The following is a 24,673-nucleotide window of genomic DNA, read 5'->3' on the forward strand; positions in this document are numbered from 1 at the left end:
CTTTTGTTGACAGTTGTCTTGTCCTGGTTGTGCAAAATGCCACTGAAGAGTCAAGGGTATGTCTGCCAATCAGCAAATGTATATTGAAATAAAATGACTAATTTTAATTCAAACTCTGTTCTCCTTCTCCATTACATTCATTAACCAGATAGAAGCCCAAATTCAAGTAGACTTACTTGCTCAATGTAGCAGATTTGCCAAGGAATGTATTGAATGGTCCCTAAACAAAAATAATGTGGCAAAAACTGGTTAGAACCTGATATTGTTGCATTCATATATCATAAAATGGACACAACATTTACCCCGATGCGCAATGGTTCCTCAATGTCAAACTCAAAAACATCTTTTCTGTACAAGAGAGAAAAGTATTAAAATATACCAGTGAATACAAAATGCCAACTCTTTTTGTTGAATGTTATCACCTTTTTCTTGCAGATTTTGATGTGATCTTACTGTGGGATTTGGTTACGTCTACTGCTTGTGTATTTTTCTACAGCAAGTAAAAATATTCTTTAGCAAATCAAGTTATATCAAGGTTCTTCTCAATGATAAAACATTAGAAGTAGAGGTTACTTACTTTACCAGTGGAAAGCAAGCTGAAACCAGAGATAAAAAACAAAAAACAAAGGTAATAAAACATGAAGTAAAAGGTTTTTCTTACAGAACAATACAATAATACAATGAAAATTAGCGTGTGTACCCGCTAACAGCTGGTGTACAGCGCTGAGGTATATGTCTATCTTTTCCCTTGGATTGATTGTTTTTGGTGTAATAGCTTGAGATGAGTTTCACCATGTTGCCTACAGCCTCCATAGCTCTCTAAAACACAAAGAGTATCATCATGTCACAAGCTATCATTTATCTACAACAGCTGATCTTGGTGGCATATAAAACTTAAACATCGACAAATTCAGATTAGGCTGTGTACCCCAGTATGAAGTATGTTGGGACCACTGTAGGGGTGACTGAGGTAAAGCTAGCCGCCTTTTCTTTTTACGTGGTCAAGTCAGCCGCACTATTTTTTTCTGTTCACCCTTTTCTAGGATTTACGGTAGTGTGCTTGAGATGCTGGCACGGAGAACGACATCCGCTGTTACGGAGAACAACATTCGGTTTTCAAAATAAAAGATCAGTTTTCAAAAATAAAATTTTATGTTTGTTTTTATTATTATTATTACAGTTTAAAAGATGTTTCACGATAACCGTACCAATTCAAATTTCACTGGGAATGCACTCTTGTAGGGTGATATTGAGCAATAACATTGATATGGACAATATTAAGTTACCGGTAATTTAAAATGAAGTAAAGGTTGAAATTGAGAAAAAAAAATAGGTGTGTGTCATTGAGCAGACATGCCACTTTGAGGCAGTACTAATTTTGGGTCAATAGGTCACATGACCTAGAAACTATTAAGGAAAAAAATGCTAATATTTATAGAAAAAAAAAATAAGTGGAGGTCTAAAATGAAAAAAATAAAAGGTGTGCATCATCTATCAGACATGCCACTATGATGCAGCATCTCATCTGTAAATTTTCTTCTTCTGAGCTCAATAGCTTCCAGGCCACGTGACCTATTAACCCCAAACCAATGCTGCATCAGAGTGGATGGTATGATAGATGATGCAAACCTTTTACTTTTATTAGACCTCCACTAATTTTTAACAATTTTTTTTCCTGTGTATCTGTAAATTTTAGTTTCTTAGCTCAATAGCTTCCAGGCCATTCGACCTATTGACCCCAAACCAATGCTGCATCATAGTGGCATGTCTGATAGATGATGCACACCGTTTATTTTTTCATTTTAGACCTCCACTAATTTTTAACAATTTTTTTTCTCATTATCTGTAAATGTTATCTCCTGAGCTCAATAGCTTCCAGGCCATGTGACCTATTGACACCACACCAATGCTGCATCACAGTGGCATGTCTGACAGTTGATGCACACCTTTTATCTTTTCATTTTAGACCTCCACTAATTTTTAACAATTTTTTTCCCTGTATATCTGTAAATTTTAGTTTCTTAGCTCAATAGCTTCCAGGCCATTCGACCTATTGACCCCAAACCAATGCTGCATCATAGTGGCATGTCTGATAGATGATGCACACCTTTTATTTTTTCATTTTAGACCTCCGCTAATTTTTAAAAAACTTTTCCCTGTATATCTGTAAATCTTAGTTTCTTAGCTCAATAGCTTCCAGGCCATGCGACCTATTGACCCCAAACCAATGCTGCATCATAGTGGCATGTCTGATAGATGATGCACACCTTTTATTTTTTCATTTTAGACCTCCACTAATTTTTAACAATTTTTTTCTCATTATCTGTAAATTTTATCTTCTGAGCTCAATAGCTTCCAGGCCATGTGACCTATTGACCCCAAATTAATACTGGCTCATAGTGGCATGTCTGCTCAATGACACACACCTCTCTTTTTTTTCTCCATTTCAACCTTTCTTTCATTTTAAATTAACTTAATATTGTACATATCAATGTTATTGCTCAATATCACCACACAAGAGTGCATTCCCAGTGAAATGTGAATTGGTAATGTGTTATAGTGAAACATTTTTAAACTGTTAAATATAATAATAAAAACAAACATCTTTTAAACTGCGTTTGGATTGAATTTTATTTTTGAAATCTGATCTTTTATTTTGAAAACAGGATGTCGTTCTCCGTGCCAGTGTCTCTTCGAGCACACGACCGTAAATCCTACAAAAGGGCGAACAGAAAAAATGAAGTGCGTCTGAATTGACCGCGTAAAAAGAAAAGGCGGCTAGCTTTACCACAGTTAGGGGTGGGCGATATGACGATATTAGATTGTTAAGGATCGTTAAGTGTTGACGATCTCATAAAGCTGAAAGATCGACAAGATCGTCTGTAGGGCTCATTTTATACAGTTCAACTTTATGCGGGCTCAAGCTTGGTTTATGCTTATTGCATCCGTGTGGTCTTTTTTTTTTTTCCTCCACGCACGCACTCACACAAACCCGCACACAAACTTACTCCACTCCTCGAGTCAGCATGCTAATGCTAAGTAAGCATGCTAATACTGATGTGTCCACGACTCCACCTGGAGCCCGAAGCATCCGTGAGGTTCCGCACGACTCCCCAAAGCAAATGACGTTCGAACGGCCGCGGATGAGTCGGATGCTCGCGGGAGCTCCGACCGCCCGGCCGCTGTGGCCCGGAGCCGCGGAGTTGCGGGGAGGTGGCCGGGCCGGCCGGCTCGTTTTGCGCTCCCCACAGGCCTGCGGATGCGGCCGGCGAGGGGACGCTCCCCCGCTGGTGCCAGCGCGGCCACCTCGGAACCGACAGCCGACTGGTACGCAACTCTCCCCGCGCCGCGTCCACAATACACATTGCCCACACGCGCACCTACGAGAATTTGTAAACTAAGCGGTGTCGCGGACGAGCAAACGCTGTCGTAAACAGTGTTTTCTACTTTCCAATTCTGGGGCCATCCATACATCCATCCATCTTCTTCCGCTTATCCGGGGTCGGTCGCGGGGGCAGCAGCTTCAGGAGGGAAACCCAGACTTCCCTCTCCCCAGCCACTTAAACCAGCTCCTCCAGCGGGATCCCAAGGCGTTCCCAGGCCAGCCGAGAGACATAGTCTCTCCAGCGTGTCCTGGGTTGTCCCCGGGGCCTCCCGCCAGAGGGACATGCCCGGAACACCTCCCCAGGGAGGTGTCCAGGAGGCATCCGAACCAGATGCCCGAGCCACCTCAGCTGGCTCCTCTCAACGCGGAGGAGCAGCGGCTCGACTCTGAGTCCCTCCCGGATGACCGAGCTTCTCACCCTATCTCTAAGGGAGAGCCCGGACACCCTGTGGAGGAAACTCATTTCGGCCGCTTGTATCCGGAATCTCGTTCTTTCGGTCACAACCCACAGCTCGTGACCATAGGTGAGGGTTGGAACGTAGATCGACCGGTAAATCGAGAGCTTTGCCTTTTGGCTCAGCTCTTTCTTCACCACGACGGACCGATACAGAGTCCGCATCACTGCAGACGCTGCACCGATCCGCCTGTCGATCTCCCGCTCCATCCTACCCTCACTCGTGAACAAGACCCCAAGATACTTGAACTCCTCCACTTGGGGCAGGATCTCATCCCCGACCTGAAGACGACACTCCACCCTTTTCCGACTGAGGACCATGGTCTCGGATTTGGAGGTGCTGATCCTCATCCCAGCCGCTTCACACTCGGCTGCGAAACGCTCCTGTGAGAGCTGGAGGCCCCGGCTTGATGAAGCCAACAGCACCACATCATCTGCAAAGAGCAAAGATGCAATGCTGAGGCCACCAAACCGGAACCCCTCCACGCCTCGGCTGCGCCTAGAAATTCTGTCCATAAAAATTATGAACAGAATCGGTGACAAAGGGCAATATTGGCGGAGTCCGACCCTCACCGGAAACGAATCCGACTTACTGCCGGCAATGCGGACCAAACTCTGAACCAGATGCCCGAGCCACCTCAGCTGGCTCCTCTCAACGCGGAGGAGCAGCGGCTCGACTCTGAGTCCCTCCCGGATGACCGAGCTTCTCACCCTATCTCTAAGGGAGAGCCCGGACACCCTGCGGAGGAAACTCATTTCGGCCGCTTGTATCCGGGATCTCGTTCTTTCGGTCACAACCCACAGCTCGTGACCATAGGTGAGGGTTGGAACGTAGATCGACCGGTAAATCGAGAGCTTTGCCTTTTGGCTCAGCTCTTTCTTCACCACGACGGACCGATACAGAGTCCGCATCACTGCAGACGCTGCACCGATCCGCCTGTCGATCTCCCGCTCAATCCTACCCTCACTCGTGAAACGAATCCGACTTACTGCCGGCAATGCGGACCAAACTCTGGCAACGGTCGTACAGGGACCGAACAGCCCGTATCAAGGGGCCCGGCACCCCGTACTCCCGAAGCACCCCCCACAGGACTCCCCGAGGGACACGGTCGAACGCCTTCTCCAAATCCACAAAACACATGTGAACCGGATGAGCGAACTCCCACGCACCCTCTAGGATCCTGCGGAGGGTGTAGAGCTGGTCCACTGTTCCACGGCCAGGACGAAAACCACACTGCTCCTCCTGAATCGGAGATTCGACCTCCCGACGGACCCTCCTCTCCAGCACCCCTGAATAGACCTTACCAGGGAGGCTGAGGAGTGTGATCCCTCTGTAGTTGGAACACACCCTCCGGTCCCCCTTCTTAAAAAGGGGGACCACCACCCCGGTCTGCCAATCCAGAGGCACTGTCCCCGATGTCCACGCGATGTTGTAGAGGCGTGTCAACCACGACAGCCCCACAACATCCAGAGTCTTTAGGAACTCCGGGCGGATCTCATCCACCCCCGGGGCCCTGCCACCGAGGAGCTTTCCAACCACCTCAGTGACTTCGACCCCAGAGATAGGAGAGCCCACCCCAGAGTCCCCAGACTCTGCTTCCTCAAAAGGAGACGGGTTGGTGGAATTGGGGAGGTCTTCGAAGTATTCCCCCCACCGCTTCACGACGTCCCGTGTCGAGGTCAGCAGCACCCCATCGCCACTATACACAGTGTTAATGGTGCACTGCTTTCCTCTCCTGAGACGCCGGATGGTGGACCAGAATTTTCTCGAAGCCGTCCGGAAGTCGTTTTCCATGGCCTCACCGAACTCCTCCCATGTCCGAGTTTTTGCCTCAGCAACCGCCGAAGCCTCGTTCCGCTTGGCCATCCGGTACCTGTCAGCTGCCTCCGGAGTCCGACAGGCCAAAAAGGCCCGATAGGACTCCTTCTTCAGCTTGACGGCATCCCTTACCGCTGGTGTCCACCAGCGGGTTCGAAGATTGCCGCCGCGACAGGCACCGACCACCTTACGGCCACAGCTCCGATCGGCCGCCTCAACAATGGAGGCGCGGAACATGGCCCATTCGGACTCAATGTCCCCCGCCTCCCCCGAGACAAGGGAAAAGCTCTGCCGGAGGTGGGCATTGAAACTCTTTCTGACAGGGGATTCCGCCAGACGTTCCCAGCAAACCCTCACAATACGTTTGGGTCTGCCAGGTCGGACCGGCATCTTCCCCCACCATCGGAGCCAACACACCACCAGGTGGTGATCAGTTGACAGCTCCGCCCCTCTCTTCACCCGAGTGTCCAAAACATGCGGCCGCAAATCCGATGACACGACTACAAAGTCGATCATCGAACTGCGGCCTAGGGTGTCCTGGTGCCAAGTGCACATATGGACACCCTTATGCTTGAACATGGTGTTCGTTATGGACAAACCGTGACGAGCACAGAAGTCCAATAACAGAACACCGCTCGGGTTCCGATCAGGGGGGCCGTTCCTCCCAATCACGCCCCTCCAGGTCTCACTGTCATTCCCCACGTGAGCGTTGAAGTCCCCCAGCAGGACGAGGGAGTCCCTAGAGGGAGCGCTCTCCAGCACACCCTCCAAGGACTCCAAAAAGGGTGGGTACTCTGAGCTGCTGTTTGGTGCATATGCACAAACAACAGTCAGGACCCGTCCCCCCACCCGAAGGCGGAGGGAGGCTACCCTCTTGTCCACCGGGGTAAACCCCAACGTACAGGCGCCGAGCCGGGGGGCAATAAGTATGCCCACACCTGCTTTGCGCCTCACACCGTGGGCAACTCCAGAGTGGAAGAGAGTCCAACCCCTCTCAAGAGGACTGGTACCAGAGCCCAAGCTGTCTAGTCGGAACTTCTCGGCCTCGCACACCAGCTCGGACTCCTTTCCTGCCAGAGAGGTGACATTCCATGTCCCAAGAGCCAGCTTCTGTAGCCGAGGATCGGTCCGCGAAGGTCTCCTCCCTTGGCTGCCACCCAGCCTACACTGCACCCGACCCCTTTGGCCCCTCCCACCGGTGGTGAGCCCGTGGGAAGGGGGACCCACGTTGCCTCTTCGGGCTGTGCCCGGCCGGGCCTCATGGGTGCAGGCCCGGCCACCAGGCGCTCGCCAGCGAGCCCCGCCTCCAGGCCTGGCTCCAGAAGGGGGCCCCGGTGACCCGCGTCCGGGCAAGGGAAAACGGGATCCATTTTTAGTCGTCATCATCAGGGGTCTTCTGAGTCAATTCTGGGGCCTATTCACTAAAGGCTTGCGTCGTCTTTGCACCGCGTTAACCGGCAAAAATGGAGCAATCTGCAAGCGCCTAATTCACGAAACACACGCAGAATATGCCCACCCCAATGCAAATGAGACTCATTGATATGCAGCGTCTAATTCACAAACGCCAACGCAAATAGCCACATGTAGTTTGCGTGACGCAAATAACGTTTTTGGAAAGCATGTATTAACTGCTGCAATCTCGATCATGACAGCATTGCGTGCCATTTGCAGCACAACATCCACGGCAGATCACGCAGAAAGGAGAGAGAGAGAGAGAGAGAGAGAGAGAGAGAGAGAGAGAGAGAGAGAGAGAGAGAGAGAGAGAGAAATATTTCCGTGTTAGTTTCGGACATAACGTAACCCGGGTTGATCGACAATGGCGGGGAGGCATTTTACGATCATTTTTACGTGGCAGATGCATACTGTACGCCCATGCCAACCTCTGAGAATATATTTTTTAAAAACGATCGCACCAATAATTTTTACTTTATGAATTACTGACGTCGTTGTCGTCCTCTCTGCTCTGTACAGCTTAATGGCTCTATAAACGCTTACTCTCGGTCCAACCTCGCTTTCTGATCATGTCATCTTTCTCGCAACTGTTACTATAACAACCATGTTCTTGGCGCAAATCCGTTGCCATGTGTGGTAAATCAGGTGCACATTTGCTCGAAGCTGTCAGTTTTGTGGGCATGTTTGCACCTGTATATCATTAGAGCAATATCCTTAGTGAATAGGTGGGTAACTGGGCGCAGACTACGGGTGCATTTGTGGTACAATATTTCGCGCTATTACCTGACGCAGCGCATTCTTAGTGAATATGCCCCTCTGTGTTTTATTTACTTTGCTAACTCATTCCAAATTGTTGTTTTTGGAATTGGATAGTTTATTTAGGAAAAAACATTTTAAATTTCTATTGTGGCGTTAAGCGCTGTTCATACACCGTTGGCTCTGTATCTAAAGTAGCCAAGACTGTTCATTACCATTTATGTTTACATTCAAAGCACTACTTGATATATATATAAAAAAAAAATAATGCACTATTTCAAATGAAACCTATTCAGAAAGCTTAGGGGCCTATTCACTAAAGGTTTGCATCGCCTTTGCACCGCGCTAACCGGCAAAAATGGAGCAATCTGCGAGCGTCTAATTCACTAAACGCGCAGATGGGGAAATCCGTCACGAAGTGCTCTGCCGAACAGATTGCGTCACGGTGCGCCGGTGTTAATTGCGCGTATGTAAATTAGGTAATTTGCATAGATTTCACGCAAAATATGCCCAGCCCAATGCAAATGAGATTCATTGATATGCAGCGTCTAATTCACTAACGCCAGCGCAAAGAGCCACACCACGTTTGCGTGACGCAAATAACGTTTTTGGAAAGCATGTATTAACTGCTCCAACCTCGATCTTGACAGCAGTGCGTGCCATTTGCAGCACAACATCCATGGCAGATCACGCAGGGAGGAGGAGAGAGAGAGAGCGAGAGAGCGAAAAAAAGAGAGGGAGGGGGGAAATTTCCATGTTTGTTTTAGGACACATAACGTAACCCGGGCTGATCGGCAAACGCAGGGAGGCATTTTACGATCATTTTTACGTCCCAATGCAAACTGTACGCCTGCGTCACCAGAGCCCAGGCTTAAGGGGGGCACATGAAATGCATGGGCGGGCCCAATTATTATGAATACCATACTGACAGCATTAACTTGCCCAATATATTTGGATAAATATATGTAGCACTGTCGTGCATCTTGAATGGCGCCCGCTGACAGTATTATCATAGACCGCATTTACAGTACACACACAAAGTAGACTGCAGTGGCGTCGTGAGTACGTTGACGCCGCAGCCATATTGGATGAGGCAAAGTGAAGCTATTTGTAAAGATGCCTCCTTCTGTTTCTCCTTGGAGATGTATCATCAAGCCACAACTCAGTGGATTAATAAGGAATTATTATTACCTTTGATTATATTATCCCATTCTAAGTCATTCTTACTATTTTTGCCGATGTAATGGCAAATACAATTGCCACATCCAATAGGGCGGATGTGCTGACATATTGCTTCGAACGGGCCACTTGTTTGAACGGTGTATGCAGCAGAATTAAAAAGAAAAAAGGAAAGGAAAATCATACCTCATTGTAGATGCCAAATTGATATGTGGGTCCCGTAGTTTTTTTTTTTTTTTTTTTTCAAAGTGACTCTTTAGTTGCCGACACGAAAGTAGTTTGTAGTATGTCCCTCCTCAATTGTCTTGTACGCCAGCGTCCTCAGAAACTTGCAGCTTCACTTGTACAAAATGTACATGACTCTTGCATTGCACGCCAACATTGACATATTTGTCACGTAGGCGTATAAGTCAGCGTAAGGCATACCTAACATTATTTTCAGTAAGACTGTGATGGCTATTGCAGATAAGGCTATCAATTAAACAAAACCATACCACTATTTCTTCATATTGTGACATCTTGCAAGAATGCCGCTAGAAAACATTACTTGCACAAACGGCCACCGTTGGCTGTAGCCGACGCCAAAAACAAGAACAATTCGGCGAGTGGCGAGCATTAGAAGCAATGAACTGAAGCAGCAAACACAAACGTAAAGCCTGGTTCACACAGCTGGAGAATTTTCCCTCCCGACAATCGTAAGGACGCGCCGAGACGCAAGCGATAATCTTCACAGATAATCCTGCTGTGTGTGTTGTCACCACACACGGCGCCTCCCGATATCGGCGCTCGGAAGGACCCCCGACTTGAAATCGGTCATATCCAACATGTTGGATTTTTTAGCCCGACTTCGCTTCAGCCAATCAGAAAGCGAGCCAGCGAGGAAGCCGGTGGGGAATCCAAAATCAAAACAGTCATGACGCACCAGAAAGTCCGTGCTCGCGCTATTCGACTCTTTTTATTTTTTTTTATTATTTGTATTTTTTATTTATTTATTTTTTTTATACACGCACACATTCTCCACAAATAAACGTGGTCCCCGGGTGGGACGCCGACCCGCGCCGCCAGCACCGAGCCGAGGGCAAGCGATGTCTCGCCAGTGCACATTTACACTCCTTTAAACAACACCTTTTCTTTTTATGCCGCTTTTTCGGCTGAAAACCAAGATGGATTCATGTTGACAACTCGGAAGCCACGTTTAATCTCGAGAGGTTTTGCGAGACTTCCCGTCACATTCTTGAATGAACTCGGCTCGTGTGGGGTGTGTTGATGCAGTGTGGCTGCACACCACGCACGGTACGTTCAAAACTGGAACTCCCGTGATTTTTTTTCTCTTCACGTGTGGTGTCTGTCAAAGATTGGAAATACCAAATGGAAATGGAAGTACCATGCTGTATTAGGGATGTCACGATAATGTGACGGGCATAGGCGGGCATAGGAACTACATTTCCCATCGCGAGATGCTGTGACTATCGCGTGACCGGTAGCGAGACTGGGAAAATCTAACATGGCGGCGCTCTGCTGCTAAAATAGAATTAGCTTTATATTTCTAATTAAACCCGAATTTAATGATTAGATAAATTCGATTTTTTTCTTTTCTAAGAAAGATCGGAAATATTATCCAGTGTGGACGACCTCGAACGTTTTATTGACGATTATTTTTATAGCTGCGCGATGGCGGCTAGTCGGGATAATCCTTCGAAAAAAAAAAGGAAAAATGACTCGTCAACAGACACGGACGATTTAGCAACCGCCGACGTATCGGTGAGTATGCTGGATTCCATAAATAAAAAACTTGACGTCCTCTGTCTTATCCGCGAGGACGTCAAAGAATTAAAGGCAAGTTTGGAATTCGTTAGCCAACAGGTAAGCGATCTCCAACGCGATAACTCCGAGCTACGCTCCTCTCTCGTCGCTGTCACAGCCGAGTTGGAGACGATTAAAAAGGAAAATAAAATGCTAAAGGAAACGGTCTTAGATGTTCAATCCCGTAGTATGCGGGAAAATCTAATATTCTCAGGTATATCCGAAAATTCTCCAGATAATCCAGAGAGTGAGATAAAAAAATTCATGACATCATCGCTAAAGATCCCACAGGAGACGGTAAATAATATCTCTTTTCACCGTGTACACCGGCTCGGAGCTCGTAAGGGCAATAAGCCCCGTCCTATTATTGCTAAGTTCGAACATTTTAAACATAAAGAATTGGTAAAAAGTAAAGGACGGGAGCTCAAAGGGACATCTTTCGGGATGAATGATCAATTCCCAAGAGAGATAAACGAGCGGCGAAAAGTACTGTTTCCTATAATGAAACAAAATAGACAGGAGGGTAAACGGACTTCGATGGTCGTTGATAAATTATATATCGACGGCCAGCTATTCCGAAACCCAACCTCGACCCCTTGGCTGTTCTAACTGACAATTGGTAGAGCCGAGCATTGTGTGATTATTTGACGTATGTATATGTATATGTATGTGTATGTATATGTGTATATATGTATATATATGTATATGTATATGTATGTATATGTATATGTATGGATAATGGGTTACGAAATAGAATATGAATTTATATTATGCATAGGCTATATAGTAATAATAATAATAATAATAATAATATAAAAATATATTCTTAAAAAAAATAAATTAATAATAATAATAATAATCTCGCTTAGGTCACCATTTACTGGTGTATTGTTATGTTGAATCCCCCACAGATTTCCTTCACACTCACTTCCCCCCACGTTTCTTCACTATTATACTTATCTACTTGCTATCTCTCTCTTTATATAAATTATATTAATTGCCTAATTACTCTTTTGCTATCCTACAATATGTTAATATTAATAAGCAGCTTATATAGATGTATACATAAGACTGAGTCTATATTGCTTGTATGCAGAAATTAGTTCTGGTCTCCTGGAATGTGTGTGGCGCTCGCTCCCAGGCAAAAAGAATAAAAATTTTAGACCATCTCTCAAAATTTAAGGCAGATATTTGTCTCCTACAAGAAACCCACTTACAAAAATCAGAAGAAAAATTATTTATAGATAAAAATTTTAGTCAAGTTTACTCTGCCTCCTATAATAGTAGACAAAGAGGTGTCTCTATACTTATACATAAGAATTTATTCTTTACTCTAAATAATATAGTAACAGATTTAGAGGGCCGATATATTATTATCCAGGTAACTATATTTAATAAAGTATATACAATTGGTAATTTATATGCCCCAAATAATGATGACCCTGATTTTTTCCATGAATTTTTCTCTCGGTTACTCGATTTAGCAACAAATTCTACTATTATTATTGGAGGTGATTTTAACACGGTCTTGAACCCGTTAATAGATCGTTCTAATAATACGATATATACAAGGCGATTACGATCCGCTAAAGTAATAGATGAATATATGGAGGATTTTGGCCTCAGCGATGGCTGGAGACTTCAAAACCCAACTAAGAAGGAATTTACTTTCTTCTCTGCTGTGCACCGATCATTCTCAAGAATTGATTTTTTCCTTACAAATAATTCTATTGTTGATAAAACTGCTATAAAAATACATTCTATAATTATAAGTGATCATGCACCAGTCTCCCTCACTCTACAAATTGACTCTACCTTTAAACCTCCCCCGATATGGCGTTTTAACATCTCATTACTGAAAGACATAGAGTTTGATAAAATTATTAGAAGGGAGTGGGCAGATTTTTTGGAAATAAATGACTCTCCAAATATATCTCCATCTCTTCTCTGGGAAGCAGGGAAAGCGGTAATTAGAGGGAAAATTATATCATATTCAACTTATAAAAAGAAACAGGATCAAAAATTAGAAAAATACCTGGAAGATAAAATTAAACAACTAACGGATGAATATGTATTAAACCCAAATAATCAAATATGGATAGAACTACAGAATATAAAAATACAGTTAGATAACATGTTATCTAAAAAGACAGAGTTTATAATACAACAGTTGAGATATAATAATTTTGAACATAATAATAAATCAGGTAAATTCCTGGCAAATCAACTTCAACGGAATCGGGAAAAATCTCTTATAACGGCTATTAAAGATATAAATGGTGAATGCACACAATCACCAGAAGAAATTAACCATATTTTTTATAACTATTATCGAAATCTATACACAGAAATTAATAGACCTAACCCTGAATATATTGAGGAATTCCTAAACAGCTTAAATATACCTCAGTTATCTATTGAACATAAAGATATTCTCGATACCCCGCTTACTATAGATGAGTTGTATCGTGCTTTAGACAGTATGCCTAATGGCAGAGCACCTGGTCCAGACGGCTTTCCGGCTATATTTTTTAAACATTTCTGGTTAATGTTTGCTCAATTATTTCTAAGAGTAGTAACTGAAATTTAAAGTAAAGGTGATATACGTCAAGATATGAATATAGCAGCAATTAAACTTTTATTAAAGCCAGAAAAAGACCCTACCCTCCCGTCAAGTTACCGACCGATATCACTAATTAATACCGATATTAAAATTATCGCTAAGGCCTTGGCATCTCGATTAGAGACGGTAATCTCGACAATTATTCATAGTGATCAAACAGGTTTTATTAAAGGTCGTCATTCTACTAATAATATTAGGAGACTCTTTAACTTGATTAGTATGTCACAGCGGTATGATAAAAAGGCAGTTGTTATTTCGCTGGATGCAGAAAAAGCATTCGATAAAGTTAACTGGTCCTTCCTCTTTGCTGTCTTAAATAAATTCGGCTTCGGGGAGTCATTCATTCAATGGGTCTCAATATTATATGATTATCCTAAAGCTACAGTTACTACTAATGGGATTACATCACAGAGTTTTACTTTACAAAGGGGAACAAGACAAGGGTGCCCAATTTCTCCTTTATTATTTGCTATATTTATTGAGCCGCTTGCATTAGCTATACGTCAGGATAGACGGATCCAAGGAATCCACTCCGGGACAATAGAACATAAAATTAATCTATATGCCGATGATATATTACTCTATTTAGAAGAACCTGCTATCTCGCTAGGGGAAGCATTTAAATTAATAACTAAATTCTCTCACTTATCAGATTACTCTATTAACTGGACAAAATCAACATTATTACCTATTACAGAAAATTCATGGAATCCTACAAGTCAGGATCCACACTACTCCTTTCCTACAGGTAATTTAAAATACTTAGGTGTTAAAATTTCACCTAAGTTAACTGAATTAACTTCTTTAAATTTTTCACCATTATTGGATAGTATCCGTGGTGACCTGGAGCGCTGGAATAATCTTCCGATCTCTTTAATATGACGGATAGCTACTATAAAAATGAAAGTTTTACCAAAGATTAATTATTTATTTTCAATGATTCCATTTAAACCTACGTCTAACTGGTTCCAATCGCTGGACTCTGCTATCATAAAATTCTATTGGAATAAAAAAAAAGCCAAAATTAGTCTATCTACTCTTCAGGAAAGTAAATCTAAAGGAGGTTTAGAGGCACCAAACTTTATGTACTATTATTTAGCTAATCAACTACAATATCTTGTGCTATGGACACAACCCAACAGAGATACTAACTGTTGGTTGGAATTGGAGCAGAAGGATTGTAATAATCTTAGACTGTCAGATTTACTCTTTATTACAAAATCAATAAGACGACATAATTGTTTTAAAAACCCAATGATAGCCGCCACCCTGACTGCCTGGTGGAAGGCATTAGAAATTACAAACTCCCAATTGGCGCCCTGTGGGCTCTCTCCCATTTGGCATAACCCCGACTTTCAACTTAATAATCAGTCGTTCCATTTAAGCCTATGGGAGCAGAAAGGAATTACACACCTTCATCATCTTTTCTCAGATAATAAGTTTATATCGTATACAAACTTGGTCCAGAAATATGAAATAAAAAAGGGAAATTTCTTACATTATCTGCAAGTTAAAAATATGGTTAAGAAACAAATCCCAACACTTCAGGATACGCTCCAACTGCCTGTCTTAGCTAAAGATATTATAAAGCTTTCTCCAACAACAATAAAGAAAATATCAAAAATATATAAGTTATTTTTATACACAAATAAAACGTATTTACCGACTTTAAAATGGGAAAAAGACTTGTCTATAGTTCCGGAACCAGACTTTTGGACCCAAATCTGTGAAAATGTATTTAAAATGACCAAACAGACAAATTTGCAACTTATCCAATATAAGATACTTCATAGAACATATATTACACAATATATGATGAAAAAAATGGGACTCTCTGACTCCGACATTTGTCTCCAGTGCTCACAAAACACTGCCGATACTTATCTTCATGCTTTATGGTCATGTACTCCAGTGCTGCATTTCTGGACTAAAATCTTGGAAAAGCTCGCTGATATATTAAACTGTAGGCTTCCTTTATCTCCAAGATTGTGTTTACTAGGTGACTTAACAATAACTGAGCTACCATGTAAACAATCTCAATCTATATTTATAGCCCTTACTATTGCTAAAAAAATAATCCTTGTCAATTGGAAAAATAAACAATCTCTAAATATCGACCACTGGTTAAACTTACTAATAAATTATATCTCAATGGAAAAAATCTCTGCCTTAAATAAAAATCAAGTATCAAGATTTAAACAAATATGGTCTATGTACATAGAATATTTTAATCTCAATTTGGCAACTTAATCCTGCCAAGATTCTGCCTGTTAACGAGAGCCACCACATCGTTACAACTTCTGTTTTTGCTGCTTCTGTATTTGGTATTTTGTATCTGATTGTTTTTATTTTTATATAGTCAGGAACCTAGTTGCTGCTAGTGGGCTCGAGCATACCACACTATACGACACTATACTCAATAACTCCTTAAGATCTATTTCTAGTGGGCACTAAGCATCAACACTTGGTGTTACTGCATGCTAATTAGTCAATTTTCTTGACGCCGTCCCCTGTGGTCGGGCGGGGGTGGTTCTGCCCCCCCCCCCCCCCCGTTGTCTGCTCGGTGGCGGTTGCGTCTTGGCCGCTCCCTGGGCCCCCTGTGGGGTGCGGTGTTGGGGTGCTTCCCCTGGTGCCCGGGGCGGTGCCGTCCCGGCGCGGTCCGCTGCTCCGTGCCCGGCGGCGCGGTTCGGGGTGGGTGGGCCTCCGGTGTGCCCCGTGGTTCCCTCTCCCCTCCCCCTTCCTCCCCCCCGTCGCCTCTCCCTCCTCGCCTCCTCCCGCCCATCCTCCTCTGCCTCCCGGTCCCTTTTCCCTTGTCGCCCTCCCTCCTCCTCCCCCCCCCCCGCCTCCTGCCCTGCAGCCGCCCTTTCGCCTTCTTGTCGTCTTCTCCCCGCTCCCCCCCCCCCCCCCCCTTCCCTGTCTGCCCTGCGGCCCCTCCCCCTCCCTCTCCCTGGGCCTGGGGCTCACTCCCCGGCCCGGGCGTCGGGCTCCGGGGGCCGGGCGAGGGTTTGGGGCCTGCCCCACTCCGGTATAACTCCTGGCGCCCCGGGCGGGCTCCGGTGGCCGGTGGGCTGTCCGGTAGCCCTGCTGCGCTGGCTGTCCGCCCATTGTGGTGCCGGGTGGATGAGGTGGGGGGCGGGTGGGGGTGGGGGTGCTGGGGGGCGGGCGTGCCACCTACACCCGCCGGGTTGGGTGAGGCCCCGCTGGTCGCTCCTCTTACTCACTTCACTAGCTTGCACTATACACTTTGTAAATATACACATAGGGCACACAACACATTTCTTGGTGGGGTGGGGAAGGGCGGAAACACCGTCTTCACCCTTCAACTCCCCTCCAATTTTAATGCACCTCACGTCCAAGGGGAGGGGTGAGTTGGGGCGGGGAGCCATCAGAGGGGATGGACTGCAGTGCCTGGCAGCGCTGTGGTCCCCCCCATTTGTGTCCCTGCCCCACCACTTTGTCCCTCCATTCCCTTTTTTAATGCACCACACATATACATATTCATTTTTTGGGGGGGGATACGGGTGTGTCGGAGTAGGGGAAATTTTTTCCCTCTGCTCCGACTCACCTGCTCCCAATTTTAATGCACCACACGCACACACTTGTATATACACTGGGTGGGGCCACATTCACGGTGTAAGGGTAGAGCTCGCCAGTCGGCGAGCTGGCGGACTCAGTAACAGGGTTAGGTGTCACTAGTACTCTGGCGTGACGACCGGGGCCTCTCCCCACCGGGCTCGGTGTTCTGGTGTTCCGCCTTCTCCCCTGGTGCTTCCTCCTCTACTTCCCCCCTCCCGCCGCTGTGCAAATCTCGCGCGGCTGGAGGTGGGGTGGGCACATCTTCCCTCTCTGCGCTGCTGCCCGGTGCCGGTTTCCGGGGGGGGGGTTCTCGCGGGGGGGCCGGGTTCGCGGGGGGGGGGGGTGGCGGCTTGTTTGGGGGGGGGGTGGAGGTATGGGTGGGTGGGGGGTTGGGTGCTGGGGGTCGGGGTGTGTTCGGGGGTTTGGGGGTCGGGGGTGGTGGGGCCTGGGTCGTGGTGGATGGCGGGTTTGGGTGGGGTGCGGGGGGGTCGTGGGGGGATGGGGGCTGGGGACCGGTGGGGCGCTGTGGGGGCCCGCTGGGCCTCGTTCTGCGGCCTTGGGCTCGGGGGTGTGGGCCGGGGCTGGGGCGGGGGTGTTCCGGGTGTCTGGGTCGGCTCGCCGACCGGTGTCCGCTCGGGTGGCTTGGGGGTGGCCTTGGTGCTGCCGCGGCCTGGGGATTCCGGGGGGGGGTGGGGGGGGGAGCGCGGTTGACGGCTTCTTTCTTTGGTGGTGGTCCTTATGCATGCCAGATCCGTCGCACCAGCATCTACTGAAACTCAACAGAAGTACCCTCTCCCTCCCACAGCCCCTTGAATCAGTTGGTGCTGGGGTCTGTGGTTCTCACTTTGCTTTATCTATCCTTCCCTCCTTCCTCTCTTTAGTTTTTCCTCTGGTCACTTGAGATCTTAATTTATTAGAAGTATGAGGTTTCTGGGGTTGGCATAAGACTCTGGTTTTGTAACCACGCAGGAGGGGTCTTGTTGGTGCTGGACTTCACTTTGATGGATTGGATGTACTGGCTTCTATGGATCTCACTCTGCCTTATCGATCCTTCCCTCCTTCCTCTCTTTAGTTTTTCCTCTGGGCTCTTGAGATCTCGCTAAATTTGCTGGAATTTAGAGGCTTCCGGGGTTGGCGTAAGACTTTGATTTTGTAATCATGGGGAAGGCAGGAAGTGTTTGGTCGGTGCTGGATTTCACTTTGATTTACCTTTCTTTTCTCTTTATTTCTTTTTTTTTCTGACCTTTTCTCTGGTCTCCTAACCATTTAAACCTCACGACTCTGGCAAGATTCTGAAGTACCTGGTTAAGGCGAAGGGTAATGGGATATTTATAAGGTTTTAGGTGAATGAATGAGTATAAATTTATACGTATTTGCACGCACGCACACGCACGCACGCGCACGCAAACGCACACACGGAAACGCACGCACGCACGCAAACGCACGCACGCAAACGCACGCACACATACACACACACAAAAAAAAAAAGAAAAAAAAAAAAAAAAAAAGGGATGTCACGATAAGGACAATATCGTGATATCGTGATATTAAAACTTCCACAATATGGTCATCGTCATTTTCACAATATTTAAAAAAGAAAAAAAAAAAAAAAGATTGGAAATCGGTCGACAATTTTAACATCTTGCCGTGTGAACCAGGCTTAACATACCTCCGACACCGCGAGACCTGTGTTGCGTTTACTGACACTCGGATATAAGAGTGCTAAACCGAATTAATGGTAAATTATAATAATAAAAAAAGGAGAACCATTTTAGAGATCCATGCCTCAAATGGGCGGGCACGATCATCTTGGTGGGCGGGCACGGACCCCTATGGCCCGCCCATGGTGACGGGTGTGACGCCACGCCAACCTCAGAAAATATATTTTTTTAAAACGATCGCACCAATAATTTATACTTTATGAATGAATGATGTTGTTGTCATCTGTGCCCTGTACAGCTTAATGGCGCTATAAACGCTTACTCTCGGTCCAACCTCGCTTTCTGATAATGTCATCTTTCTCGCAACTGTTACTATAACAACCATGTTCTTGGCGCAAATCCATTGCCATGTGTGGTAAATCAGGTGGGTAAATTTGTTCCAAGCTGTCAGTTTTGTGGGCGTTTGCGCCGGTATATGATTAGAGCAATATCCTTAGTGCATAGGTTGGTAACTGGGCGCAGACTGCGGGTGTAGTTGTGGTGCAATATTTTGCGCTATTACCGGGCGCAGCGCATTCTTAGTGAATATGCCCCTTAGTTGGCTTAAGATGTCTGTTTTTTTTTCTTTTATGGTTTAATATACATTTTAAATATGGTTTACACTTTACAAAAATTTTCAGAAATGTGAGTATTAGTCTAAAAATACGTAAAAAAAAAAAAAAAAAAAAAAAAAAAGGAATCTTGATAAAATCGAGATTGTGACTTTATTTTTAAAGAATCGTGATATGACATTTTTACCATATCGCCCACCCCTAGACCACTGTACTTCAATATAAGAATGGTGTGCTTTTAACTCTCAATACCAAATCCTGTGAACAGAATATGTCTTTAAGACAACAAGCTAACATGGCCATATTCATCATCATTATGACTGTAAAAGGCATTAGATGAATTGTTGTTTTTGAAATATATGAACAACTGACCTTATTTGAATGTATTGCTTGGTTGGATGTAGATGCCTCAGTTGAAGCTGCCACCAATGATTGTCTGCCTCTGCTCATTGTTTTGTCTAGTCGTTTTCCCTGTAGCTCTTTTGGAATATGCAGCTCCAAATCATTTGAGCCCGCTGGAATGTTGTCGTTTTCACTCTTTTGATCAGACATCAATGTCATGGCTCTGGCAACTTCTGTTAGTGCAAACTGTGTTTCTCTCTCTGATTACCTGTTGAAGGTGCCGAGTAAGTGTGCTATGGAGCTGCTTTCTCCTATTCCAGCCTGTAACCGCTTGGGCAGAAAAGTGGGGCTCTTGCTTCTTTGCAACATTTGAACATTGTTCTATAAAGATCACAGGGTTGGTTTTTAAAAAATCTTGTAAAATAAAAATTTTGAGTCAATACAACAAATAGATTTTAATAGCAATGTGACAAGTTTTACCAAAAAAGGCAGTCTGTCAAAATGCTGAGTGTGCGGTTGGATACATCCATCAATATCAGGCATTAAAATCTAGAGTAACAGACAATTTCACAAAGTAATTTAAGTGATCGTCAATTTTATTTATTAGTTTGGTCTGTAACGTGAGGAATGAAAATAGGCAAAAATATTGATAATTGATTTCCAAAGTAAAAGCAAGAAAATCAGTCCACTTTCATGAGGACTACAGAAATCGGAGAATATTTACAATTGAGGAGCTAATTTCCGAGCATTTAGACAAATTTAAATAAGATATCAAAACAATTCGATTATCAAAAATAATTATTGGTTAATTTGATAATTGATTAGGGTCGATTAATCGTTGCACCCTTTAGTCATGCATTTAGTGATCATTGTTGTTTCTTGAATATGCTTAGTATGGGTAATTTACAGCCGTTTTAAGTGCTTGTTACATTCCACCCCCGCACCACCCCCCACCCCTTTTCTTTGAGAAAATTCTACCAAGATGGCCGCCACTTGTCACATTGCTACTTTTAGGGATGCTACTGTGTGTGCACATTTCTTACCTGAATTTGGCAGAGAATTGTTTTTTTGTATAGGCCTTTTGGGTATTTCTGAAAGCGACTGTTTGTTCCTCTGACACCTACAAGATGAACAACAGAAGAATTACCAGAAACACGATCACATGCGGTATACCATTTAAGCATAATATGTGCAATAAGCTACGGAGCTTTACTGCTGTTCTTACGCGTTTCGCTCCGTTAAAGGCTGGGTGTCTGGCACAAATGAAATTTCTGGAAGTGTGTGCGTGAGAGACAGATGCTTCTCTTATAAATACATTCTAATTTTGGGACTGAGCAATTACAGTACCTACCCTGGGAATGATATTTACCATGTCCTGCTTGCATCCTTTCTGATTCTCTTACTACTGGTATGTTCTGTAGGACAAGGAAACAAACAATTCCCAATAACAGTGGTGTCAACTCAATTGTACAGAAGGCCAAAATTCAAAGCAGTACTTTAGGTTGCGAGGCAAATAGACAGGATACAATATTATTCATGAATAAATCAACTTGAACTTAAAGCTACTATATGGAGGATTTCCCCCAAAAATATCTTAACAAAAGCCTTTTTATTTGACCATTTATGACTGAAACATATTCTAATTAGTAGATCAACATCTTAGCTGTTCACAATGGGTACTCCTACAAGCCTCTGGCCAATATTATTTAGGTAGCGTCCGGTCCGAATCCTTCGAATTTCCCGCCCTCTGTCTGCAAAGACGGAACTAGTACAGATTTTCGCTGCCCCAGACACCCGCTGTTACTCCGTGGAAGGCTGCTTAAAAAAAATGAAAACAATGTCAAGTGCCACGAAAAAAAAAAAAATCTAAACTTGATAGTGATCGACACCGGGCAAGAACGAGAGTGAACATTGGTTTGACATTTCAGTGGTGGAGAGAGTTGAGATCGGACTTGGATTAGAAAAGTGATTCACAGCTGGCTTTCTTTCTTCTCCAAAAGGTAAGAAGCGAGTATCTTGACATTTAGAAGAAAATGTGTTGTTTTCAAATCGCAGTAACCTCAAGATCGATCACTTCTCGGTCGTAACTATTGGGGTGAAAGTGAGGTGGACGGCAACATTTAGCATGAAAGGGGCGGCAAAGTTGAATGTAATAGAACAGAATGACTTTATGAAGAACAGATGTTCCATTCCGCGGCGTTTCAATCAGGCTAAATGTTGCCTTATTTTCCTCCGTGAAAACAGCCTATTGTAGCTTCATTATGCTAACGGAATGTGAACGGTACTACTGAATGGCGATAACATTCACGGCCGTATCACACTAAGTAGTGAATGGGTCTATATGTTTTTCACAATCGTCAATTTCCATAAATGACAGCCCACCTTTCGGCTAAGGCACAATGACGCGAGCCTGGGGGCGACATACACTAATAATGACTAGAATCAGGTTGACGTACGTCGAGCGGGGTGACTACAATATGTAACTGAATATTAACATCGGAATGAGGTCCAATTAATTGACGTAATTTGCACATTGTTTTGGAGTACAGCACAGGACTGGAATTCGACCGACTAAAGCAATATGATCTGCACGTCCCGTGGACATCAATTGTTTAGTGGGGATCGAGAGTCTCATTCCGTGAAGTGGCCAGCTTTGTATAACATTATAAAACGTCTTACCTCTGAAAACATAGTTTAATTGGATATGAAGAGCCCAGTCTTCAGTATTGAGGTCGTGCTCGTACGAGTGCGCGCAGCGTGTACGAGCGTGCAGTTTGTTTTCGGCCACAGGTGGCAGTAGCGATTTGAAATTTTAAATCTTCCATATAGCTGCTTTAATATAACTTAAAATGTGTTACTCTGCATAAAAATGTTAAAATTATCCAGATTCAAAATATAAACATGCTACAAAAGACTAAACAAAACTAAAATATAATAATTATTATTTTGAGAGAAAGTTAAATCGATACTTTGCTGTTTTTTGTTGTTGTTTTGTTGTTGTTGTTTTTTTTTTTAAACAGCTTGATTCTTGGCATCTTTTCCCGGCAACGATTTTATGGTTGGGTAAGGTTTTGTGTTGTAGATTCCCAAAATGGAATGCAGGTGTTGTTCAATGTGAGGAGGATGCATTGCATTTCCCAGTATGCATTGCTGCCATTACAATTATCACCTTTGACAATGATCATGTCTCTTTAATGTTTAATTTTATACAGACATGGTGTAATATTAAAAGTGATATCATTTGTAGACACGTATTAACTCATTTGCTCCCAATAACGTATAAATACGTTTTTTTAATGTTTTAAGTGTCCCAAAGACGAATTTATACGTTTTTTTTTGTTTTGTTTTTTTTATGCTAGAGCATACAGAAGGCTTTGATGCAGCCTCTCAGCTGCAAAGAACAGTTGCAGAAATTGTAGTTATTACACAAACGGCCAGCAGGTGGCAGCAGAGCAAAGGAGATCAACCAGGGCCATGTAGAAAAAAAGCTCAATTGCTTATAATTTTCAATAGATTTGTGAAAACTGATGAAACTTAGCTCTATTCTAATGCTAATTGCTGCAAAACGGAAACAGACGGAAACAGATAGAAACATACTTTTTTTTTTTCCTGATGAAAGAAGAGACAATATTTCTTTTGATAGGCTCCATGATTTGATAGCAATACATCACAATATTCTGTGGGCCTTGCAAAATCAGTCAAAATCCAGTAAAACAGCCGGGAGCGAACGGGATTGCTTCTGTGAAAATGGCTGGGAGTGAATGAGTTAATAGGGTGAGCGATTGTGTCTTTCTACCATAATAATCAAAACCGAAACAAATTATATCTTGAAATAGTCCACATTATGTGTGGTGAACTAATTATAACATAAACTATTCACTTTTTTAAACAAATTATTGCAATAAATGGACTTCACCTCGAGATTCAAATTTTCTGACCAGCACAGTAAAACCATACCTGCTTTGTCCTGACATATTTGAGTGATTCTTCAGTGATTTTTTCTTTTGCCAGGTTTCCACTCATCCTTTTATCAGCAGCACAACATATCTCCTGAGATGGTTTTCCTTTGTCCTCTGTGAAATTGTCTAATTAACAGAAATAGGAAGTAATAAGTAGTAGTAGTTGAGTATTATTTCCTGAAATGATCACAGAAACAATGGCATACGGTACCTTAGACTAAAGCTTAATAGTTTTGCGAAAATTTTGTGGATGTCAACATGAAAAGGCCAACTACTGTCTATCAGTAAATGTTATAGTAAAGATCCAACCATTTTCTTTACAGTGTCCTCATTATGGTCTATAGCGCAGGGGTAGGCAACCCTGTTCCCCAAGAGCCGCAGTCCTGATTGTTTTAGATGTCTCCAACCACGCAGGACTGCGGCTCTTGAAGACTAGGGTTCCCTACCCCTGCTGTCACCAACTACGATCCTCGAGGGTCCTTATAGTGCATGTTTAGGGTAGGGAACGCTGGTCCTCGAGAGCCACTGTCCTGCATGTTTCAGACACACCTGGTTCAAATGATCAACTCAGCAAGCTCTGCAGATATCATTTGAATCAGGTGTGTTGGAGGAGGGAAAGATCAACGCATGCAGAGTAGGGGCCCTCGAGTACAAACAACCACTCATGCTCAATATTAATATACCAATAATATAATCAATATACCAATGGACTATTTTAGCCTTTAATGTATCTACCTTGCATGTTTTTATAATTTAGGAGGAAGCCAGAGTACTCCAAGAAAACCCACACTACGTAAGTGGAGAGCATACCAACATGCATATAACATACCCACTCAAGAAGGAAGCCTGAGATACTAAGCCAGACCCTATGAACTGTGAGGCCAATGTGCTACGCATGATCCTACTGTACTGCCATGTAAAAGATAAATAAATGCTAATAAAAGAGCAGTCACTGATATCCATTAATGTGTTGACTCACACCGAGTCTGTGCTGTTTTTCTTTTTTGCGCACCTAAAGGTTTTAGCCATACATTGTAAGCTACTGTTGCTGTG

At 44.0% G+C, this 24,673-nt stretch overlaps 2 protein-coding genes across 14 annotated transcripts in view; one reads left to right on the forward strand and one right to left on the reverse strand.

The window, feature by feature from the left end:
• The window catches only part of phactr3a (phosphatase and actin regulator 3a), an 86,865-nt gene extending 62,335 nt beyond the window's left edge, over positions 1 to 24,530 (forward strand). The window contains exon 8 of the mRNA XM_077514655.1: positions 24,378 to 24,530. Within this exon, the coding sequence (XP_077370781.1) occupies positions 24,378 to 24,417 (40 nt within the window). The 3' untranslated portion in view covers positions 24,418 to 24,530. The remainder of the gene's footprint in view (positions 1 to 24,377) is intronic.
• The window catches only part of sycp2 (synaptonemal complex protein 2), a 58,334-nt gene that overhangs the window by 24,075 nt on the left and 9,586 nt on the right, over positions 1 to 24,673 (reverse strand). For 12 of the 13 annotated variants that reach the window (XR_013282501.1, XM_077514644.1, XM_077514645.1 and 9 more), the window contains exons 19-30: positions 23,619 to 23,746; positions 21,013 to 21,076; positions 20,887 to 20,932; positions 20,705 to 20,781; positions 19,930 to 20,042; positions 19,692 to 19,856; positions 701 to 819; positions 578 to 596; positions 423 to 490; positions 303 to 348; positions 177 to 220; positions 2 to 62 (exon numbers count right to left, since the gene is read on the reverse strand). Coding sequence is in view for 12 of the 13 variants with exons in the window: in XM_077514644.1 (XP_077370770.1) it covers positions 2 to 62; positions 177 to 220; positions 303 to 348; positions 423 to 490; positions 578 to 596; positions 701 to 819; positions 19,692 to 19,856; positions 19,930 to 20,042; positions 20,705 to 20,781; positions 20,887 to 20,932; positions 21,013 to 21,076; positions 23,619 to 23,746 (950 nt within the window). In the remaining variant the exon portion in view is untranslated. The remainder of the gene's footprint in view (position 1; positions 63 to 176; positions 221 to 302; positions 349 to 422; positions 491 to 577; positions 597 to 700; positions 820 to 19,691; positions 19,857 to 19,929; positions 20,043 to 20,704; positions 20,782 to 20,886; positions 20,933 to 21,012; positions 21,077 to 23,618; positions 23,747 to 24,673) is intronic. The other variant, XM_077514640.1, reaches the window with a different exon arrangement.

Source organism: Festucalex cinctus, chromosome 2 (assembly GCF_051991245.1).
Source record: "Festucalex cinctus isolate MCC-2025b chromosome 2, RoL_Fcin_1.0, whole genome shotgun sequence".
Taxonomy (NCBI): domain Eukaryota; kingdom Metazoa; phylum Chordata; class Actinopteri; order Syngnathiformes; family Syngnathidae; genus Festucalex; species Festucalex cinctus.